Here is a 25,112-nt window from a genome sequence, read left to right on the forward strand (position 1 = left end):
CAATCTTAGGTCCAGCAATCAGCTATTACTTCAGGTTCCTAGACATAACAAGACCAGACAGGGAGGTCGCGCCCTTTCCATTATGGGCCCGCGTCTGTGGAACAGTCTTCCCCTATCCCTCAGAGATTGCCCGAGTCATCTAGCTTTCAGGAAATGCCTAAAGACAACTCTATTCTAGTGGGAGCGCTGCCCGACCTGTTTCTTCACAGCACCGCGCGGAGATACACCTCCGGGTGTGATGCCGGCGCGTTACAAGCCCATAAATAATAAATAAAAAATAATAAATGTCAGGCGCTGTCTTTCGAGGGTACTTGTTTACTTCTGTTTCTCTGACTTCAAAGTGAGAGGATTTATATGACACTCTTGCTGGATACTGGTGGTAGGAAAGAGTTTTTTTTAGCACACAGCAACTTTTAAATGAACCGTATAAGTATTTCAGAATTAGGTACACAAATGAAGCACGTTTTTTGTTATTTCTGAAGTGTGTTGGAAACAAATACTTTAATATGATCAAAACAAATCATTACACTAGGTGGTGCAATTTCCACACATTGCTACCACACCATCAATACTCCACTCTATGCCACTCCACTCTACTCTGCACCACTCCACCTTTCACCACTCCATGCCACTGCACTCTGCACCACTCTACTCCACTCTGTGCCACTCCACTCTGTGCCACTCCACTCTGTGCCACTCCACTCTGTGCCACTCCACTCTGTGCCACTCCACTCTGTGCCACTCCACTCTATGCCACTCCGCCACTGCACTCTGCGCAACTCTGTTAACCACTGCACTCTACGCCGCCACCTTCCACTCTGCATCACTGTACTCTACACCACTGCTCTATTCGCTACTGTACTCTACACCACTGCACTCGGACATTCTACTCTGCAACACTGCACTTTCCGCCACAGAACACTGCATCACTCTACTCTGTGCCACTCTTCTCTGCGCCACTCTGCTCTGCTTCACTCTGCGCCACTGCACTATACTCCAACACTCAATGCTACTCCACTCTGCGAAACAGGACTCTATGCCACTCGACTCTGCACCACTGCCTTTTGCATCCTAATTCTACACCATTCTATGCCCTTAGCTCTATTCAGCGCCACTCCAGTATGCACCACTGCACTCTACTATGCCCCACTCTAATGTACGCCACTGCATTCTACCACGTTGCATTGTACGCCACTGAATTCAATGCCATTGCACTAAATGCCACTGTACTTTATGCCAATATAAACTGCACTCCACAGCAGTGCCACTTCAGTGTATTCCACTCTACGCTGCATCACACTATGCCACTCCAATACGCAACACGCTCTGCCCCTCCACTCGAAAACACTTTACTCCACTCTTCACCATGCCACTCTGTGACACTTCATGCCACTCTCCTCTGTGCTACTAGCTTGTGTACAACATGTCTAAAACACAGTGGCAAAGCCAATAGCTCTTGCATAGGCGAGACCGATTGGCTTTGCCTATGCTTGTTTTCTTATTTCATTGTTCCAAGAGCAGCAGGCAGTTGTTCTCTAATAACAAAATAAGAAAAAAAGAACGCAACAAGCTAACTTGCTGCAGCAATTAATTTTTAAATGATACATTACTGCTTTATATGATCATGTTTTTCTTTGTGCATGTAGACAAGACATTATCATGAAAAGTAGGAGGCACAAACATGCCTAGCCCCAATTTGAGCATATTAAAAACCAGTGGGTAGGGGGGAGGGAGTCATACCCACACTTAAGGGATGTATGCTCACACATAGTAGATGAGTCTTTACAAATAAGGCATTCTGGAAGAACAACTGTGTCGGAGTCCCCAACATTTTCTAGAAATATTTTTATTTTTGCCCTTTTTGAAGCTGGGAAATTAGTAGGAGCTTAAATCTGCGGTTCCCTTACTAAACCTATATGGTACTCCTGGGAGCCAGACCTGGCAGTGCTTGGCGCTGGATGATTGAATTGACTGAAATAAATTTTCTGATTGATCCCATTCTGAAACCTCGAGACAAGTCCAGATGAGGAATATTCGAAAAGATCGTTTATCAAAACAGGTAACATGTTCTTTAAGGGCATTAATCGAAATATGTGCCTAACCAGAGGGACAGCAACTGTGATAAACTACTGTATATTTTATTAAAGTGAAAGAAACTTTCTTTCCCAAGAATATCAGTTTTACGAACTATCACTTCCTCTCTGATTTCCTAAATCTACTTCAACTTTTTTCAGAAAGCGTGCTTGATTTAAAAAAAAAAAAATTCTTCACAAAATGTCCTGTAAATGTGCTGTTTATTGTGAATGTCTATTTGATTGTGTGGTGATCTTTTGCAGGAACTAATCAAAATAAATGTTACAACACAGAATCAGAATGAACATGCACAAGTACAGGTGAGTCCATGTTTATTTTTTAATTTATGGTCATTATTACGTCTTTGTTTGCTTAATTGGCATTCGGTTGCAATATTTCCCGTTCTGTAATTCAGGTTTTTGGAATCTCTTTTTATCTCTTATAGGTAACTCTTGTATTCAGGTTGTCTCAGGGACAAACATACATAAATGACCTTCCAGTGAAGAGTGGGGTCAGCCGGCTGATGTTCGACACCGTTATATGTGAGTATTCTTGTGACCTAGCTAGATGGAAGACTGTATGTAAGTCCATTGTTAGACTATTAGCCTGCATTCAGACTGCAAAGCACCCGAACATATTAAATCCTGCTTTTTCAAAATATTTGTTCATTGCTGCGGCTACACATGCTCTGCATTCCTTAAATGTACTGCTTTATGCAGTTTGCAGAATATTCCTTGTCATTCACACAGTCTATGTCCATTGGCTCTGGGTTGCGCTTGCAGGAAAAGTTTACAAAATGCAGTTGCCGGCATTTAATCCCTCTCTAAAATAATCTTTCAAGCTTACATTTATTTTTACTAATATTACTGGTTTAAAGTAATTGAAAATGCATCATTTGTCACTATACTTGTCCACAGTCTGCTCTTCTATGCCCATAGGTGGTTTCGTATCAATTCCAGAAGATCACTTTACATGATTGCCCTGCCTCACTCCAGTCCTTACTGACTACAATCCTGACATGCTTATTTTGTCTTACATTCTTGGTTCCCTTGCTCAGCACTACAAAACATCCCAAAGGGGTAATGAAGGAAGGGGAAACATACTGATAAACGGAGTATTACGTTAGATCTCCATAGTCGCAAACTTCAAGCTGCCTTTTATGTATGCATTCTAGAAAGTTCCCTATATATTAATTTCTCGCAGGCTGCTTGTATGCATTGTAGGTGGCTTGCATTGACCTGTGAAAACTTTAGATAATGTATCTGTGGAAATAAGGAAAACAAAAAAAAATGTTTAGACCACTGTCTTTTACTCCACCCCCTTCCTGCTAATTCCTGATGCACAGAAACTACACAGAGGAGCACATTGTGAAACAGGTTGACCTATTTCTTGATGGTTATTTTTCATAAGTACTTCCCATCACACAGGAATGAAATGAATAAATGAAGCTGCACCTGTCCTGCAAGACTTTGCACGCTCCCAGCTTTTCTATGGCAACCAGAATAATATTGGGTTTCAAGAAAACCAGTAAATAAACTTCACCAACTATGTGGTAAAACCACAAAACTGAATTCATCTAGCACTAAAAAGTAGATGGTATTATTGGCCCGCTACAATTATGTGTTAAACTTGGAAGTTTGAAAGACTAGAAGGCTCTGTTGATATTGAATGTTGTGAGCTGTATGCTACACATCGATCTCTACAGTAGGATTTAAACCCACCTGATCATGGATGGTTCTACAGAACCCTGTACTTGGTAGCTGCCTATGGTGTCATCAGCAATGGGCACCAGGCTGCTCCCAGAAGCTTTGTTGCAAGGATCCTGCTCATACACAGAACTGTGCACAGAGACATAGGACATCAATGAATTGTGGTGTACCAGAAACTCACCTCAGTACCTAGAAAAACCCCAACCAGCTAGCATCAGTGTCACATTAGCTCTGCGTCCTATAGCAAAGTAACCAATGATTAGACAACCTAGAACATGCAACTTAGGACCATCTCAGGAATGGTGGGAAGTGAGAACACTCTTTTGTTATACTCTCATACCAGTCCACAACAGGAGTAAATAAGAGACACAGTAAGGTTGAAATATTTATTTTAACAACGTGATCTCATGTGCAGTATTTTATCCAACATAAGCAGACATATGATTAAAAATAATATGGTCAGCATGGTTACAATTCCATAAAATACAATGGAGAAATCATATTACAATGATGGTGAAAACAAGTCCTATAGCACCTAGTTTTAACACCCTCCCTATATAGGAACTATGTATTCTAAACTAAAGAAGGTCTCTTACGCTTGGTTTGGGGGACCCCATTACCTTTCCACTCAGTAAGAGTAAATTACATCTGGCTCAACATGAGCTCTCTGCATCCCTGGAAGCGGAAATCTTCCAAGTGTCTGAAATCATGGCAAGTGTGCAATGATAAAGGCGCCAGAATCTTGCTTGGCTCACAGCTGCCAAAATGTTGTGTCTTGAAAGCGTTACACGAACATGTCGAAAAACAGCCAGTATGTTTTGATAACCTTGACGGCTCAGCACTCGCTGTTCAGACTAGGGGCACGATGCAAGTCTAGTGATGTCAGAAACAAACCTTTTCTCATGTGTAGACCTTCGTGAAGGCTAACGTACAAAAACAGCTATGCAGTGTTGTGTGCAAAAGCAGCGAAAGGTAAAATGGCATTTAAACTTCTAATAAGCCATGCTACCGTAAGATGCACGCAAAAGCAGGCCTTAAACCATACTACAGCTTGAAGCCTGAATTTACCAGGAAGGGTCGCAGCAGATGCCCTTTTACTTAAATGGAAAAATATATTTGTATCAAGCCTTTTTTAAAGGTGCAGCGCAGACATATGCCAGCTGTGTTCTTGTTGGGATGTGATCATTTAATAAGGGACATCTTCCATGCTGCATTGGTAAAGCATTGTGCTAGAATACCAGAAATGAGCGTAAGCTTGTATATTACTGTCTGCAGTGTTTAAAAAGCCTCAGCAATCTACACACAGCTTGTCTTCGATGCAAGAGTGCACGCAGTCTGTTGTATGAGTTTGTGTGCTACATGTCAAGCTTTCCTTCAATCTACATTCAGGTAGGTCACCACCTAACAAAAAAATATGTTTTTGGGCTGTCCTGGCGAATTTTGAAACACTGTAACTGAAGTGTTGACTTCTATTTATTTTTAGAATTTAACAGTTCTTTTGTGCACCAAATAACCTATAGTAATGAATATGTTGACAATATTAATGAGTTTACACAGTTTACAACTGATATGAATTGTATGTTTTTCATTATGCAAGTGCGTAGCTTATGTCTTTTCCCATTGTACCAGGTCTAAGGTTTTTAGTCTTACCTCTTCACTTGTGAGGTCATTAGACTAATAAGGCGACACTGGATTCTAACCTCTTGTTTAATCCGGGTGTTGGCACATTGCATTGGTGTGTAAAATGCTTGCAGTGATCGAAATAAAGAAACACAAGTCTGTATTCGTAGATCTGTCTTCTTCCTCTTTTATCCCGGAGACATTTTTAATTTTCACAACCTTGTAGAAATAATCAGGATCCTATAAGTATCAGGAGGTAGAGGATATGATATTCCTAATTTATTTTGAGAGATGGTAAACTCATATCATTTTCCTTTGATTGCAGCAAGTTTAGATTCAAATAATTCAGCTGGTCAGGAACACTGGGGATCTATAAGCATTCGAATTCTGGTCCACGAGTGGCCCCTGGCATCGAGTTCAGATTCCACACTGATCGTTGTTGAGGAAGAGTTGACGGAGATCGACGGGAATGAGGTATGGTGCTTTGAAGGTTTGTCCTAGTAACTTTAGTAGTGGCTAGTATGAACGCCTGTATTGATGTGCAGAATGACCATTGCTGTCCTCTGTTAATGTCATAGACAGGGTGTCATGGACAGGTGCATCTACTGAGAGCAAGGGCATTTCTCTTATAGTTTGTTGTGCTGGCTAAGAAAGTATTGTGATGTGAAGCCATACCAATTTCAGAAGAGTGCGATACTTATTAAAAGAAAAACGTAATAATATAATATTTTGATCATTTAATTTTGTTCTATTTCAGAAGCATGCTGGTTTTGTTCCATTGATTCATTGGAACTAAACACATCGGTATAATAAATGGGAGGGAGATGAACATTGGCCATCATTACGATGGCAACGGCAAAAGGGACCGCCCGCCATAGGTGCAGTGGTGCCGCCATGCCAATCAGGATGCGACCGCCACCATGGCGGTTGCATCCCGCATTTTTTGCATTGCAGGGGGTGGTGCTGTAAAGCAGCACCTGCCACAATGTAAAAAATGCATGTTGTGCATTTGCATGCACAACGTGACAGGCACAGCGTGGTGCCTGCCACCTTGTGAATGCAAATGTAGGGGGGTACCATGGGTACCCCCCAGGTGCACCCCCCCAACACCCTGGGGGCCCGCAACGGGCCCTAATTACAAAAGACCACAAGCCTTTCCATGGCGGCATCGCCGCTATGGAAAGGCCCTCTCCGCCAGGCATCCTGATATGGATGGCGGTGTCTTCCAGACACCGTCACCATATTAGGCCCGAGATTAGCCCGGCCGACAATCAGAGGGATTGCCTGCCGGCGGAGATGTGGCTGCGACCCCCGCCATTGTAATGTGGCGGGGGGACATTGGAGGGCCGGCGAGGATAGATGTCTGGCGGACCGCCACTGCCAATCGGGTGGTGGCGATCCTCTATAGTTAATAGAAAATTAATTGAGGTGTTAACCCTAAATTGATTTCTATAAGCTGGACAATTGTTCCGACTGTTGCTAGAGAAAACAGTAATGTTGTAATGCATGCCCCAAAAAATCTCTGCCTTTGCACTTTCACAAACTGCTGGAAAGAGCTCTCACCCTGGCATTTGCACTTAAATCCCTTGGTGGCCAGCAAACGCTCTCCCCCCTCAGGCGCTTACAGCCCAACAGCATACAAGATGCACAGAGATTTCATTGGAGAGTAGGGTAGAGCGCACACAAGCATTCTGTTGCCAAATATTATTGATAGTGAATCATGTGCCTAGAGGGTGATGCCACTTCACTTCAGTCCATGACCTGAATTGTGATATCTGGCCATTGAAGCCATGTACAAGGTACCAGTTAGGCTACTTACTGCTTGTGACTTTTGATTCTCATCAATTTGTTTAGACCATTAGCTCTAATAAGCTGTGTGGTGCGGTTAGATCTTGTGCATGGCACAATTGAGTGTTATAATTGTGTTGGTTAATTATATTGTATCTTTGTTGATCCTTCTCAGTATTGTTTATTTTGTAGAATTATATTTTCAAGATTTTTCTGTTATCAGTTATATTTTATGTCAACTGTTTGATATGAATATATTTTAACATTTTGGGCTAAGATCAAGGGAATGGAAATATTTTTTGTCAACCAAAGGTTCAATATTTAGGGAATGCCATATATCCTGAACGGAAAATATGTAAAGGAGGCCAAAGGCATGACGTACAAAGCCCGCTCTTAACACAATCACTTAGTTTGTGACAACAACATACAATTTAACTGTTTACAAAAGTCATTTTAGGAGTCAGAAAAATCTTCCCAATGCTGAAACGGCTTTTGCAACCCAGTAGAAATCGCAACTAGGACGAGATATAAAAGGGACCTCCCCTTCTATCTGTAATTTGGAGCACAGCGTGTCTATTTTTTCTGTCTTCAATTGTGGTGTCTCTAACCTTTGATTAGATAGATACCTCAAAGGGAACATTATTTAATTTGCCAGTGGACAGCTGTCCCCACGGGACATCTTTCCCTGTCAAAATCATGACGGCATCTTTTGGCAGGAGAGGCAGTGATTCTGAGGACCCCTGCTAGCTCTCCCCTTGTCTTGCCAAATGGGAATCTTTTCTCTGTTTTTTTTTAAGCAGCACCGATTTAATGAACTCTGTCTACTTTAAAAAATGTTATGTTTCCCACTTGGAAATGCATATTTAGGCACTCTGTCTATGAGAAAGTGGATTATTAGTTGAAGTGGATAGTTCTCTTCAAGTAATAAGGGCATTATTCCTATCTAGGTCCAGTTAGGGCTCATTAATTTGAACCTGAGCTTAATCCTTGGTAGCTGTAGCGGATGACACTCAACTGATCCTTTCTCTCACCAATGACCCCAGCACCGCCAAAACTAACCTACACGAAGGAATGAAAGAAGTTGCCGAATGGATGAAACACAGCCGTCTGAAACTGAACTCAGATAAAACAGAAGTCCTCATCTTAGGTACATCCCATTCTGCATGGGACGACTCTGGGTGGCCGGAAGCCCTTGGAAAAGCACCCATCCCGACAGACCACGCACGGAACCTAGGCGTTATCCTGGATTCTTCACTTTCAATGAACAGACAAGTCAACGCCGTATCCTCATCCTGCTTCAACATTCTTCGCATGCTCAAAAAAACATTTCACTGGATCCCCACCGAAACCAGAAAAACAGTCACCCATGCTCTGGTCACGAGCCGACTGGACTACGGAAACACCCTCTACGCAGGTACTACCGCTAAACTCCAGAAGAAACTCCAACGGATCCAAAACGCCTCAGCCAGGATCATATTAGACATCCCGCGTAACGAACACATCTCTGGTCACCTGAAAGACCTCCACTGGCTACCCGTCAATAAGAGGATCACTTTCCGACTGCTTACCCACGCACACAAATCACTCTACGATATCGGACCAGAATGCCTCAACTCACGACTTTCCTTCTACATCCCCTCCCGCCAACTACGTTCTTCCAGCCAAGCCCTCGCCACTGTACCTCGCATCAACAAGACCTCCATGGGAGGCAGATCCTTCTCATACCTGGCAGCTAAAACATGGAACTCACTCCCCACTTACCTTCGCCTTACCCAGAACCACCTAGCATTCAGAAAGCAACTTAAAACGTGGATATTTGACAAGTAATCCTCCTCCCCCTCCCTAAGCGCCTTGAGACCCTCTGGGTATGTAGTGCGCTATAGAAATTCTTTGACTTGACTTGACTTGACTATAGCGCTGGTTACCCTTGATGGGGTGTTGAATCACGCTACTCCAGAAGCCGATAAAGGATTAGTGGTGAATTAATATGGTGAAATATAAAAGTAATTTTAGTAGTGGATATTAGTCAGTTATTTGGAGTGAGAAGGATAGCGAATATGTAAAGCGTTTATCAATACCAAATAATTAAAAAGTAGAAAACAAAACAGACAAAAATCCCACTCCAATTTATAAAACGAGAAAATTTAAATGTGCACATAGACACCAAAACGACAACAACTGGTTGTAAGGAATCGGAGATATGTTTTTTTGTTGTTGTTCAAGTTTTAGATATTTCTAGTGCCAAAAAGTGCAGAGCGCCAACTGTGGGTATCTGGTTGCGCTAGACCCAGGCAAAGCTAGGGCTGACTGAGATGGGCATGGGTTGGATGCAGAGACCAAGTTTGAACTGGTGGAAACTTTACCTTCTTACTTATTTTTGTTGGAGAAAATCCTCATTAGTGAAGTAGTCTGTGGGTCCGGGTGCCAGTTTGATCCAAAGAAGGACTTGTTAACCTCAGCTATTTGGGGTGAATGTCCTCAGCCGGAGTCTCGGTTTTGCTGTAAAGTTGAGGCTTGCAGCATCGACAGCAGGAAAGTTCAGAGCGGGCAAAGTCTGACGTCTGTGCCCAGGAAGGTCTCGTCTGCTGCTCCTCAATGTCTGCCTCGGTGGAATCCATCTACGCTCTCACTTAGAAACTTTTCTGAAAGTCATATGTCTTTCAGCGGGACGAACCAGCAAGTTAGCTCTGATCAGCGATGAGACCTCTGAGGCAGTCCAGTGGTGGCCTCTAGTTCTTTTTTTGAATATTTAAAAAAAAGTTTGAAGTGTATCACTTTGCAGTTCTTGATGGTGGGATAGCCCAATCCTCACCAGCCAATGGTCCGAGACCTTTTGGATACCACGTGGGGTTAGTACTCAGTCTCCAGCATGGTCCAGGGAAAATCCAGTTGGAACTAATCAGCTGGGCTCAGCAGAATCTTAGGCTTCTTGCAGCTTTTGTGTTCCTGGAGCTTCACAGGAAGTTAGCCATCTAGCCCTTGGAGACCACTCTTCAGTTCTGGGTACAAGTGGGTGCAGGTCCAGCCCTTGGGGGTTCTGTCCACAGTGTACAGTAGGTATAGTCCACTTTCTGAAGTCCAGGGTTCAACAGGCGCCGTCCTTCTTCTGTCTTTCACAAATCTAGAGGTGTTCTGAAGAAGTTACTTAGTGGTGCCTTGTTTATGCCTGCCACTAGCTTGTGGGTGGGGGAAAGTTTCTGTCCAGTAGGGAAAAATGTCCCGGGGCAACCCTACACACTTTCAATCAGTCAATCAGGGTTCCTATAGACCACAGCTAATCACCTTCTAGGGTCTCAATGCGCTGGACACTTTGACATCATTTTCTGGGGTCTGGCCCTAAACAATCCCACAGTGCCATTCTCTGCCAAAAAAATCTCTCATGGCAGAATCTCCCTTTCCCTAGACAGAGCTTTGAGCACACCATTGATGTGCGACTAGGGAAATGTGGAACTCCCCCTCAAAACCAGTTCTGTAACAGGTTTCCCCCCCCCCCAAGTGGGATCAGGACCACTCTGATTACATGGACAATGGTAGAGGCAGGCCTGGGTGTGAGTCATATCTTCCTGTGAGAGGGGATGCCCCATTGAAGCATGTGCCGACGGTGGGCACATCCCCCCACTGGCCATCCTTTCAGGAGGAGATCACACCTCCTCCTATGAAGGCCCCTTTGTTTTCTTTCCTGGGAGCCATTTGCACCTCCCAGCAGGTTGCCATGTGACAGTTGGGATTGACTCTGAAAAGGCTACCAGAGACGTTCAGCAGGAAAATGCCAACTTCCTAAAAATAGAATTTTCATAATGGTAATTTACAATCTGACTTGACGATCAGCTTAGGTTTTATCGTTCTAATGTGTTATCATGTAACCTAGTGCTTATCTATGGGAGAGCCAGCCTTGCTACACGTAAAAAACAAAAACATTTGAGATTTCTAACTACCAGGACATATAAAACGTAAGTACACAATGTATTACTTTTCAAATACCATCCACTCTGCCTTATGGACATTAGGACCCTTGTTAAGGGGGACCTTTTTAAGTATTAAAAAAGCAGGTTTGAGCCTGGCATAAGGTTTATTTTGCAAGGTCAAATCTGCAGTTGTAAAACTGCACGCTCAGGTTGCATCGGCAGGCCTAAAGGCATGCTTGTCTTGTCACTTTACTGGTGCCACAATGGATGCAGTATTCCACTAATTATATTTACTTTACAGGCCCTAGGTAAACTGTATGATATACTAGGGACTTAAAGGTAAGTGAAATATGCCAATCAGAGACTTCTACATGCATTAAGGGGTCAGAGGGCATATACTGGTGCACATTGCATACACCAATAAAATGTAGCAAAAAGTGTGTGTGTTGTTAGGGGTGACCACTCAAAAAACGCATTTCCTTACACAGTCACTTGAAGGCCTCCATCCATCCATTATGCCGCAATCATAGGGAGTAAAAAACTGCAACCTTGTAAATTAATGTTCAACAGGCTGGTCTTTTTTGAGAATGCACACAAACTATTAGTATATAAATGGCATCACAAACTGCATTACCAGTCTTAGTACATTGGCTCCTGACTTTCCTCCTTATCAAGTTATGATGGCTCCTCCAAATGGTTTTGTAAATTGTGCATTTGGAGGAAGACAATTTGTACCTCTGGCGAAGCTGCTTAGAGAGTGGCCAGTTAGTTCAGGATGCAAAAACAAAGGCAACAGCCATTCGAGGTGGTCAAACAACTCCAAAGGCAGTCAGCTTTTGTAAAAAGAGGTATCTGAAAGAGACCTTTAGTTATAGATTCCTTACCTTAGAATTACCCCCGGGTGTCAGACTGGATCCAGAGATTTTTTCTCTCAGTAGTCCCTGTGCACGTCGGTGGGTGGCGTCGGTTGATTCCGCGTCCGTCGCCGGCATTGTGGCTGCCAAGATGATGTCCTGATGTCCACTTAGACGGCCTCCCTGCGCGCTGACGCCAGTGGTTTTTTTTTTCCACCCCAGCCTTGCGATCGGGAGTACCCCTTAGTCAATTTTTGACTAACTTTTTCTCAACTTTTTGCCGACTTTTTTGAGTCTATCGACTCCTGGTGTAAGTGGGATGTCCCATTGTCAGACTGGGTTTGAACTGTGCGAGGCCTGTACCCACCGGATTGTCAGTTACGGACCCCCACCTCGTGGGCCTGAAGTCGTGCTCTGACTGCCGGGCCATGAATCCAAAGTCTTTACGGGAGTGGTCCCAAAAGCTCTTAGAGGCCCAACAGTCGGCTCTGCGTCGCTCGAGGTCCCGGTCGAGAGGAAGGTCTTCTGACCGGTCCCGGAGCCACGATCACCATTCCTCTTCGAGATCCTCTGGTAAGTCAAGGTACAAGAAGAAGGCGAAGAAGCAGCGTTTCTCTGCGCCTTCTTCCCGTAGGTCGGTGGACACGATGCAGGGCCCGGAGCGTCGTAGCTCTCCAGCTCCGTCTGCGGAGCCTGCTCCAGGGATGGCTCTTAGTTTTCTTCCCTTTCCTAGTGCCGGAGCGTCCCCTGCCCAGTTTCGAGTTTTCCTCGAAGCGCTTCATGGCAATTTTTGGGCAGCCCGACTCCGCTGGCGTGCCTTTGGGCCCCGCGGACTTGGCTGGGGGCCCTGGGCCTTCGATGCAGGCTGCTCCAGCCCCAGCGGGCCCCCCGAGGATTCAGGCCTGGATCTGGATCGATGCCGGTCGCCCTTCGAGTACCTTCCCGGCGCTGATTCTGATGATGACGCCCCCGGAGCCGGTCGTGCCCCTGACCGGTGCCGACCCCAGCCTCACCCCGACTTGAACACGGAGCGGGATTGACATTGGAACCGGCACCAGAAAGTACATTTGTGCCTCTGTTCATTCCTTGCGTTCCTTTCAGGCATATGAGGGTGAGGAGGACTGGGAGGTGTCTGTGGACCCTTTAGCTGATCAACTTGAAGAGCCAGACTGGCGAGAGGACCTGGGTGACGCCAGTGGTTTGGATACCTCCCCAGACCTTGGCATGCTCTCCCCTCCCACTACTTTGGCTACGGAAGAGGGAGTCTCATATACAGTGGTTGCATAGGGCGGCTGAGGCCTTGGGCCTGGAGCTTCCTACTGTGGCAGTCAGGATGAACCTCGTGACGGAGGTGCTTCAACTGGGGGTGGCCTCTTCGGAGCCCCTTCTACCTTTCAACTAAGCCCTCACTGACGTCCTTCTGGGCACTTGGTCCAAGACCAGCACGGGGGCTCCTGTGGACAGGATGATTGCCTGACAACACCACCCAGACCCGGGTGACCCACTTTTCTTCTCCCAACACCCAACCCCCTTGAGCTTGGTGGTCCAAGCCTCGTCCTCTAAAGGTGCATTCCTTACTGCTCCTCCAGATAGGGAATCCAAGAATCTGGACCACCTTGGGAAGAAGATATTTTCTTTCGTCAGCTTAGTGCTGCGTTATACACTGATATACCCATACAGTGTGGGATACGGTTGCGCAAGTGCTGCCACAGTGCCTGGAGGCCCTGCCCGTTCTCACCCACGCAGTGGCAGAGAGTCGAGACATACATTCACCCCAGTACAGAGATCTGGGCCTAAATCCATCGTTTTTTTGCACTCCACACCACCCCAGTTCCGACATGGCCATATACAAATCAGCCTTGACCCTGTGCCTCATGATATGGGGTGAATGTATGACATTGTTCTGCATTCTGTCCATCAATTGTTGTTTTTGCATTTGTCACCCCGAGTGGGGATGGGTATGCTCAGAAGTGAGTCCCATGCTCTCGACACCACTGGAGTCAAGCTTTCCTGGCTGAAGATGGCTGATAGCCAGAAACCGGTCCTAGGATTCTTGATTCCGGTCCAGGAAAGACATGGCTTGGCAGTTCGGGCTGGACTGTTCCCATGAGGCACAGGGTCAAGGCTGATTTGCATATGGCCATGTCTGAACTGGGGTGGTGTGGACTGAAAAAAAACGATGGATTTAGGCCCATATCTCTGTACTGGGGTGAATGTATGACATTGTTCTGCATTCTGTCCATCAATTGTTGTTTTTGCAGTAGTGACCGATGTGTCCCTGCTGGGATGGGGCAGCCCCTGGGAGAGATGGAGATCAGAGGTCTCTTTTCTCTGGCAGAGTCCAGTCTTCATATCAACTTTTTGGAGCTCTGGGCGGTCCGTCTTGCACTGAAGGCATTCCTTTCTTCTGTCAAAGGAAGAGTAGTGCAGGTGTTCACAGACAACACCACTGCTATGTGGCACTGCAACAAACAGGGCCAGGTGGGGTCTTGGATTCTATGTCAAGAGGCTCTTCGCCTTTGGACATGGCTGGAACATCAGGGCATATCCCTGGTGGTTCAACACCTGGCAGGTTCTGTGAACAACAAACTCAGCCATCAGTGCATGATTGATCACGAATGGCGTCTTCACTCACAGGTGGTGCAAAGTCTCTTTCAGCAGTGAGGAGAGCCTTGGTTAGATATGTTCGCCACCAAAGAGAATGCGCAGTGTCAGCAGTTCTGTGTGCTGGATTTTCCAAGGTGTCACTCGCACAGCAACGCTTTTTGTCGCAAGTGGAATGGCAGCCTTTCACGCCTTCCCACCTGTACCATTTCTGCTCAGAGTGCGTGAGAAGATAATGCGCAACCAGGCCCAAGTCATTCTTGGGGCTCTGGACTAGGCACGAAGAGTCTGGAACCCCGAGCTCTTGAGCATGCCCATCGATACTCCGATCACACTATCTCTTCGGAAGGATCATCTGTCACAGCAACAGGGGACGGTCCTCCACCCGAACCTGTCCAGTCCACCTCCTTGCATGGAGATTGAGTGGTGACAGTTGACAGCTTTCGACCTTCCTCCCGAAGTATGTAACGTCATCTTGACAGCCAGGCATTCATCCACTAAAATGGTATAAACCTGTAGATGGAACACATTTGTGGCATGGTGCACAGTAAAGGCTGTGGATCCTGTCCTCTTTCTGTGGTCCTCTTGCACCTCCTTTCTTTAGCCAAGCAGGGCTCTGCCTTTGGCTACATCTCGGCCATATCTGCCTTTCCTGATCAGCCTTCTCTTTTCAAGTCCACTATTGTAAATAGATTCCAAAAGGGCATTACTCATCTCTTTCCTCCTTCTCCTTTCGTAATGCCCCAATGGGGCTTTAATTTTGTCCTTACTTACCTTATGTGTGCTTCCTTCGAGCCACTATATTACTTTCCTCTTCGACTTCTTACTTTGAAGACTGCCTTCCTGCTCACCATCACCTCTGCTCACAGGTTGAGTGAGCTTCAGACTCTTTCCTTAAATCCTCCTTTTATTGCAGTCCATCTGTACAAAGTGGTCCTTCGCACTAGGCCCTCTCTTCTACCCAAAGTGGTTACCTCTTTCCACGTAGGTCAGACCATCACTTTGCCCACCTTCTTCCCGCCTCAGCACCCTTCCAAAGAGGAAGAGAGATTTCACTGCCTGGACCCAAAACGCATGCTGTCCTTCTACCTTGACCGCACTAAATATTTCCGGGTGGACGATCAACTCTTCATTGGTTATGTGGGTGCCAGGAAAGGACGGGCTGCACAAAAACGATGGGTTGTCCTATGCATTAAAATCTGCCATTCATTGGCGATAAAAACGACCTCCAGTGGGACTGCGCGCCCACTCTACCAGGGCGATGGCAGCCTCTGCTGCTTTGGGACGTGGAGTTCTGCTCATTGACATCTGCCAGGCAGCCACATGCGGTATAATAGGGGGTGGTGATGGACAGAGCATCTGAATCAATCAAACACTCACACCCAGTCAAAAGATCTGGGTTTAATCCATCGCCGTTCTTTAGCCCACTCTGCCACCCCAGTTCAGACATGGCTATATGTAAATCAGTCTGACCCTGTGCCTCATGGGAACAGTCCAGTCCGAACTGCCAAGCCATGTCTTCCCTGGACCGGAAACAAGCTTCCGAGGACCGGTTTCTGGCATTCCAACCGTCCTCAGCCCAGCTTGCTTGAATCCAGTGGCAAAGTGAGCAAGGGACTCACGTCTGAGCATACCCTGCCACACTTATGGTGGCCAAAAGCGGTACAAAAGGGGGTGGTGATGGACAGAGCATCTGAATCAATCAAACACTCACACCCAGTCAAAAGATCTGGGTTTAATCCATCACCGTTCTTTAGCCCACTCTGCCACCCCAGTTCAGACATGGCTATATGCAAATCAGTCTGACCCTGTGCCTCATGGGAACAGTCCAGCCCGAACTGCCAAGCCATGTCTTCCCTGGACCGGAAACAAGCTTTCGAGGACCGATTCTGGCATTCCAGCCGTCTTCAGCCCGGCTTGCTTGAATCCAGTGGTTAAGTGAGCAAGGCACTCACGTCTGAGCACGGTGATGGATTAAACCGAGATCTTTTGACTGGGTGTGAGTGTTTGATTGATTCAGATGCTCTGTCCATCACCACCCCCTTTTGTACCGCTTTTGGCCGCCATAAGTGTGGCAGGGTATGCTCAGACGTGAGTCCCTTGCTCACTTTGCCACTGGATTCAAGCAAGCCGGGCTGAAGACGGCTGGAATGCCAGAAACTGGCCCTCAGAAGCTTGTTTCCAGTCCAGGGAAGACTTGGCTTTGCAGTTCGGGCTGGACTGTTCCCATGAGGCACAGGGTCAGACTGATTTGCATATAGCCATGTCTGAACTGGGGTGGCAGAGTGGGCTAAAGAATGGTGATGGATTAAACCCAGATCTTTTGACTGGGTGTGAGTGTTTGATTGATTCAGATGCTCCGTCCATCACCACCCCCTTTTGTACCGCTTTTGGCCGCCATAAGTGTGGCAGGGTATGCTCAGACGTGAGTCCCTTGCTCACTTTGCCACTGGATTCAAGCAAGCCGGGCTGAAGACGGCTGGAATGCCAGAAACCGGTCCTCGGAAGCTTGTTTCCAGTCCAGGGAAGACATGGCTTGGCAGTTCGGGCTGGACTGTTCCCATGAGGCACAGGGTCAGACTGATTTGCATATAGCCATGTCTGAACTGGGGTGGCAGAGTGGGCTAAAGAACGGTGATGGATTAAACCCAGATCTTTTGACTGGGTGTGAGTGTTTGATTGGTTCAGATGATCCGTCCATCACCACCCCCTTTTAGGCAGCCACATGGGCATCCTTGCACATGTTCACAAAACATTATTACCTGGATAGCCAGGTCTGGAGAGACAGCTTTTTTGGCCGTTCTGTTCTCCAGGACCTTCTGGTGTGAACTTGTTTGCAGACCCACCTCCGGGATTGGCATTGCTGGGGTATCTATTCTAAGGAAAGGAATATTTAACTAATGGTCTATTTCAGATAAGCAAGTTGCTTACCTTTGGTAACAATGTAGACATATATTAGTTATAGATTCCTTACCGCCCCAGCCATCCTCCCCGTTCTGCGAACTGACTTCTAGGGATAGGCACTTCCTTCCAGAGCCCTAGTTATGTGCACTAGTGGTCAGTGTCGTGTATGGCTCTGCGCTTCTGGTGTGGAAAGTCATGTCTGAACTGATTTTAGCATGCAGGGGTCATCGCGACGTCATCCCTGCGATGGACGTGAAGTCACGACGCCACCTACTGACGCACAGGGGTACTGCTAAGAGAAAAAAATCTCCGGATCCAGTCTGACACCTGGGGTAATTCTTAGGTAAGGAATCTATAACTAATTTTTGTCTCTTACTGATACATCGTTACCTGAAGATAAGTAACTTGTTCTTCAATCCAAGTATGGCAGTCAGTGGTGTATAGAGAAAGGGCCTTTGCTGTTCCCCAAATTCCTACTGTTTTCTGAATGGAAGTGGTTACAGGCAATGCCTGGGCAAGGTAGCTCATTGTTATAGGCTCAAGTTTGTTGAGTTATCTTCTCTCTTGAAAAACATCACTGGGTGAGTCCTAATGTGAACGTTCGTCTTCTGTTAATGCAGTAGGATGGCCAAGTTCTACTATTGAACAGCATGGTTGATGAGCTGCTGCCTCAAGAACAAGGAAGAGGAGGTTTTTTACAAGTTTTCCTAGTAGTCAAAGGCTCAGACCCGATTCAGACATCAATTGTTTAAACAAACATATTTAAAAAAAATGGTAACTTGATAAGTCATTGCTACTTTCTCAACCAAGGGGACTTTATAGTCAATGTGGACTTTTCAAGATGAGTACCTTCGTATCCAGTTGATTATGTCAGTTCAAATTCAGCTTGAGATCTGGGGTAAGAGTTTTTAGAAAGTGACTGGCAGGCGTAACGCAACAAATCTGCAATGCCAAGGTTCCTATACTTTGCCCTAGATAGAAAGTCTTTTTTCTGAAGCATCAGTTGGAATTGTGCACTTCAATTTCTGTTCAGCAAGGGCAGCTCTAAGTGTTCCACATGAACTGGGAAATGTGGTTGGTGATTACATAACATTTAATCCAGTTTATAGGAGAAATTATGGACACAAAGCTAAGAAACTATTCCCAATGGCAGGCTGTGTCAAGCATTTTTCAAGATCAAGGATGTCTGGCAAGAGCAGACAGTCAATTTAGGAGGTAAAATCACTACTACATCTAACTCCATGACTCACTGTCCCTACTTTAGATCCCTGATTAGAAGATTGTAGTCTCAGTTCCATACCTCGCAGGCTGCAGAGATCCTCTTAAAAATGTTTACCACTTGGAATCTCTGGTCTCTGTCAGAGTCTCTCAACCACATAAAGTGTCCAGGAATTTGGAGCCGGCAGGTTAGCACACAATGTCTTTCACACAGTGCTTCAAGGGTAATTGGTGCTGGTGATCGTTGCACAAATTGTCCAGAAGTAGATTGGGAGTCAAGGATTTTTTGGTACTCTCCAGGGAAGCCAGACATCTGTGGTTCTGTTTGACCCAACACAATATGCATCTGTTGATTTGGCATCTCTCAGGAGTACTCAATATGCTGAAAGAATCTGTGAGTGTGCATCTTTCAGCAGAACCGGATTGGGAGCTGCAACCGGAGACCATGTGGCAGATTTTCGACATCTGGAAAGAGATGCACATGGATCTGTTCATCATGAAATAGGACAGAAAATGCCAATGCTACACTTCTAAATGATGAAGTACAGCATTGTTGAGGATTGCTATGCTGATCAAATATTGCACAATAACGTATAACTTTTCTACACATTTCTCTGATTTTTACCACTTTAAATATGTACAGAGACTGGCCCCAGTTGGGCAGACTGGTGTTGTACCCAGAAACATTAACTATTTGTACCATCTAGTATTAGGGTTTCTTCTAGCAGGCTGGACAAGCTTTTCAGGAGCACAGGAAAAATCTATATCATGACTTGACATTTATAATCATAACTGTGTATTGCAAGAGGACCTCCAGTAGATTAGGCAAGTTTACGGTCCTGGCCCCACGAAATAACAATAAGCTATAGGTACACACTGATCACACCCTCCACACAAGCCAGACAAATTTATTACAGGTGTTTAGTGTAAACCATATTATCAGTGTTATAACCCACTTTTAATGTCCCCAAGCTGTACACTTTACTTTAAGGGATATGGCACTATTGTACATATCTTACTCCCTGACCTTTAATCCTGTCATTGTTGTTGAGCCTTTCTGTCTTTGATGAAACGGGGAAGTCACTTGCAAAAGAAAAACAAGAGAGGACAACCTAAGATTTCTCAAATGTCTTATATGGGATTATATAGAACAGACACACACCTCTCATCACTGAATTTTATTCTCAGGACCACAGAGTGTCAACAGACCACCATATTTATCACTTATAGAATGTTTTACTTGATTTATCTAACTCCACATACCTCATTGATAATATAGCGTGTGCGTGGACCACAATAATGATGTATTTTGCTAAGAATAGGGAGATGGATTGGGAGAGGGGGTGTGCCTCTGTTTGACTCCCAAGTATGTGTTTTTAGGTCTCGCCTAGCGATGTAGCGCTTGCGCCGCACGCCTTGGTGAGACTTATTGTCGTCGACTTGGGTTTGGAAAGTGGACAGGAGATGTGCACTTTCCCGGACTGCCGATGTGCACGCTCACTGCGATCTGAGCTTGCACCCGGACAGCATATGTGCACGCTCACGGTGATGCGCACTCCCACTGCACTTTCACTAATGATGCTGTTTCCGATGCGCGGACGTTGTTTTTAATTGTCCACGTGCGTGGTATTCACCAGACAAGGAGAGCAACGTAGGTTGAGCTGTTATTTTTTAGCTCGTTTTAGCTTAATGGTAAATGATTCCTTTATAATGGTTTGTTTAGTGCATGTGGGGTGCCAAGCATGCATGATGGTGTTCTCCAGTCACATTTGTGTGTTGTGGTGGTGTAGCCGCTCCTAAACGCTTTCATAGCAGCTAGCTCTCAGCACAATTCTGCTTGACCAGACTGCTCTTATGCCCCATCATATCAGCTGTTCCCCCACTGTTGTGCTCAGAGTCCCGCCTTCCTGCAACACTTACTGTTCTGTTTTGCTCTTGGTTACATTAAAAGTGTGTTCCTTACCGCCATCAGTCTTTTGAGCTGCCAAAATAGACGTGATCCTTTCATATGCTCATGGCGCATGAGGCGCTTGTATCTGTCAAGTGCACATTTCCTGTGTTTACCGCAGGCAGTGCCGCTGCAGAGGAAGGGGTGGCAAGTACTACTTTATCACGATACCTGCACGAAACTAAAAGGCAGGCCTATCTGTTTGTGGCTAGCTGCAGTATGCTCTTGTTCTATAATCATGAAGCCGTTTGCTGCAGAGTCAAGTGCCTGGGTCCTAGCACCACCATTTCAACTCTCATGACTTTACCACGTCTTGGCATGTATTAATGTTGGGCTATTAGTCTTGCTTCCCATCAACAATTGTCTTCTTTGGTGGGAGGTATAACAAGCATTTACAATGCAATGGTCTCGTCCTTGTTAAAGTTAGATCTATTGGCATTGCTCATGACATTTTTTATGTTTTTAAAACATACAAATAAATGGCATTGTCATTTACAATGCCAATAGCTTAATCTCTGGCAAATGCGAGACCTATTGCATTTGCACCCACACACACACAGAGCCACACGCACCCACAGAGCCACACACACACACACACACCCACACCCACATCCACACACACACCCACACACACACACACACACGCACACGCACACGCACGCACACGCACACGCACACGCACGCACACACACGCAAGCAGGGAACAGAGGCACTAAAAACGATCACAAGCAGGGAACAGAGGCACTAAAAACGATCACAAGCAGGGAACTGTTACAGGCAGTTCTTGAAATGGAAAAATAGAAAACATGCTGATACTTATTATGCACACAGTTCTCATTCACTCCTCTGAAGTGCTGCGCCGCTGTTCTCCCATTAAATGTACTGCAGCAGAGCTGAGAAGTGCAGATAGTCTCCCTTTTAAATTAAAGTAGTGCAGGTACTCAGTACCTGACACCATCTGCCCAGTTAAAGCAATAGTTTAAAGTAAGAAGTTTAAATTTAATGATCACTCTGGTAAGGTGTTGCAGCACGGACTGGCAATTTTACACTGGAAAGAGCTGTGCCAATTATCTGCGGCACTGCAGTGCGAGCAGGTGTAAAGTGTAGGATGAGAGGAGATTATGCAAGTGTATCAGAGCACTTCGAAAAAGGGAGTTGGTGTTTTGAAGAACTATGTGGTATTGCTTTTGGCACCTGTTGAAGAGGACTGTCCTTCCATTTCTGACACTCTGCAGCATGTTTAAGATCCTCTTAAAGAGTTTCTCGTTGCCCAAGTTGGTGTAATTTACGATATCTAAAGGTTTCCCCTCCTCTCCGTTACTCGAAAGTGTCACTCATAGTCGTTGAATGTCACTCATAATTGCACTGAAATTCTGAAAATGTCACACAAGTTATCTGAAACCTTGGCAGCTGTGCTGATGTGCTAAACGCGAGTTTGCAGCATTAGCCATTAAAAGTGCTCAGTAGGAAAAACAACTGCTGTAGATGTCGGTGTCTAACCCTGAGTCTTCAGCTATGAAACAGCGCACTGTCTTCCCTCTGTTTGAGGTGGATAAAACGAGCACTGTGAAGTAAGCACTTACTACACCCAATGCTGAAGCGTCAAAAGACAAGTAAGTGTTTGGTGGGCGCTATATAAATTATAAGCAGTAACATTAGCAAATAACGGCATTGCCAACTCCGCACCCTACTATAAAACCAGTTGAATGGAGCAGGTCTGACTATCAAATACCCAATTACTGCATAAGATGTGGCTCACCTCATCAGGACGTTGTAGGAACATCTCTGCCCTGGAGTCAGAGACAATGATGAGGATAGCAAAATGTTCGGGCTCCCCTAGACAACAAACACCGCTTCCTCAGGGTGAAACAATGTGCGGTGTATCGTTCTATTGCGCATGCGCAGAGCAGTAGCTACCGATTTGTAGAACATGCGCAGTGAAGGCATCTGTTCAAAGCATGCATCTTTGGAAGAAGCCGAAATGCCCCGATTGAGAATGTGCGCATCTTTTCTATGCAGGTGGCCGATTCATGGAAAATCACCTTGAATTGTCGTTTGTTTTTGGTGCACGATTGCGCCTTTTGTGGAACTTGTGTTGATACATTGACCAGGCAAACATACCGGCACTGTTCGGAAAATATAAACGTCGGCGCGCCCCCTTCCCTTCCTATTTGTCACTTGAGTACTGAACAGAAGCCACACACTTGGCGAGGATTGGAACCGCCTAGGGGGCGAGAACCATCTTAGAGTCAGGCAAAAGCCCTTCCCTTTTACACTCTAAAGCATACAATTTCCTGACTCCAAAAGGGCCTCCGCCTGGGACATAACTGGTGCATGCGCTTTCTTTTTCCCGTACTCGTCGTTTTACAACTGACAGGCGCGCGCTTTCTTAAATGGTCTGACAAAGGCACGTTCCCGAGCCGGCAAAAGCTTCTACTGGAGTGGCACGAGACTCCAAACTTCAGTCAGTTGCAGCAGCGTGAAGGGGAGAGTTCGTGCGGTGGAGCGCGAGACCCAACAGACTCTCACAGCTGGTTCAAATCAATTCATGGCGCGAGACTCCAACCTTCAGTCAGTTGCAGCAGCGTGAAGAGGTGAGCGTGTGCGGCGGAGCGCGAGACCCAACAGACTCTCACAGCCGGTTCAAATCAATTCATGGTAAGACAAGCACTCAGCTGGGGCGGAGGACTCGGCGACTTCTTCCAGCGGCGGTCAGGGGGAAATGGCAGAACAAAAGCGCCGCCATTTTTGCGATTCGGGGGCGTGTATTTAGCAGTTGAGTGACGGAGGACGTCACGGCTTAAAAACTGCAAAAAACACGCCCCCGAATCGCAAAAAGACGGGGCTTGAACTGAGTGATGCCCCTCTCCTCCAATGGCTGGCCTCAGTTTAGGAAGCCAGACAATGGAGAAGAGGGGCAGGTTCAAGCCCCCATACTGCCAAAACAAAAAATCTCGGACTCCGCCCACTGCTTACACAGTGCGATGCTAGTCTGAGACCTAAATACTGCTTTGCAGGTCTGAAAACTGCTTTGAAGTTGCCAACAACCAGGCTGGAGCAGTGAACTTCTGCTGCAGTGAGAACGGGGACACTGTTGGTGGCATGTCCGCATGCCTGCTCCTACCCCCCAGGCACTTTCTGTACTTCATTCAAAAGCCAGGTTAAATGTTTTTTGAGGTCAGTTGATTTAGCCTGTGCAAAGTATGAACGGAATCTTGCACGTGTAGCTGTGCTGGTGAATTCAATTAATTAACACGGAGGCTGCCGTGGGTACAGTTGGCTTTCCACAGAGCTAGGAAAGTTGGTGAGTGTTCCTGAAAGAGGGCTGGGTGTTCTTTTGTGAGGAGCCTTTCGTACGTCACATGAGAAGCGCTTACTGGGAGACACACGGTCTGCATTCTGTTGACCGATCTGAAACATTGACCGCCTCAGGTGTTAGCTAACACCACCGTCCAGCCCACTATGGTCATGTACAACTACTATTTTCTTTTATGTATCGCTTCCAACAGCAATTCTGCTGTTTCTATACGCTGTAAATCATGTTACTGTTAACCAACTTAAATAGTAATCAACTCAGTGCCAACTTCAGGAGGATGGTAGGCTGTGTCGGCCTTGCCAGTATTCGACCTCCCGACTTGCAGATCCGCCGCGTGCTTGAGAGCCGCCCTTCTCCTCACTGAACATCCCAGAGAGGTTGTGGACCAGTGATATATTCGCAACGAACACTACCACACCCACTGGTCTTAGTCAAACATTGGTGTCAGCGATGCTTTCATTTGTAGGTCGGACAAAGGCAGTGAACAGAACCCGCTTAGGGGTTTCTGGTTCAGTGAAGTTGTTGGTACTCTAGTAGGTGCAGTGTTTCTCTTGTACGCCCCTCTTCCCACTTCCAACTCAGGGTGACTGGGTTAACGAGCTCCGAGTCGGGCTGAATGCAAGGGCTGAACAGGATTCCGTCTTTTGTTTATGATTCAGCTGGACTGAGACTTTCCAGAAGTGTCTCCGACCTTAAGAGATCTCTGGGTTGCTGACCCTCCCAATCAAAACACCATTATAGTTCTGTCAATGCTCCGAGTTCAGTCAGCTAGATTTATTTGCAGTTCATTTGTGTTTCTTGCATAACATTTTATTTTGTATTTCTTATTCTAATGTGGTATTTGATTCAGGGTAGTAAAATACTATGCAGGTGTAAACATTGGATTTTCTAGTCACAGGCAATTTTTGTATCCTCGTATTTTCATAATGGTGTTGGACTTGTCAGTGAATGGCACATGTTTAAAGCCCTGGAAACTGAACAGTACATAGATTAAAAAAAAAAACTTTTGTATACCGCTTCTACATGGGTATTGAAAGACGTCAAGTACATGTACTTCCGTTCACTGTGCTGGGGTGCTCCAATGAACGTGTCGCGCATCCCACTAAACATGTTTGTGTCTTTGTTTGTTTGTGTCTTTGTTTTTGGTGATGTTCTTGCACAATAGATCCATGA

The 25,112-nt window shown here is 45.8% G+C and overlaps 1 protein-coding gene across 2 annotated transcripts in view; it reads left to right on the top strand.

The window, feature by feature from the left end:
• The window catches only part of GINM1 (glycosylated integral membrane protein 1), a 225,419-nt gene that overhangs the window by 90,138 nt on the left and 110,169 nt on the right, over nt 1-25,112 (top strand). For both annotated transcript variants that reach the window (XM_086927294.1, XM_086927293.1), the window contains exons 2-4: nt 2,337-2,393; nt 2,519-2,615; nt 5,728-5,876. In XM_086927294.1, the coding sequence (XP_086783420.1) occupies nt 2,337-2,393; nt 2,519-2,615; nt 5,728-5,876 (303 nt within the window). The remainder of the gene's footprint in view (nt 1-2,336; nt 2,394-2,518; nt 2,616-5,727; nt 5,877-25,112) is intronic.

The sequence above is a fragment of the Lissotriton vulgaris genome, chromosome 6, assembly GCF_964263255.1.
Source record: "Lissotriton vulgaris chromosome 6, aLisVul1.2, whole genome shotgun sequence".
NCBI classification, from domain to species: Eukaryota; Metazoa; Chordata; class Amphibia; order Caudata; family Salamandridae; genus Lissotriton; species Lissotriton vulgaris.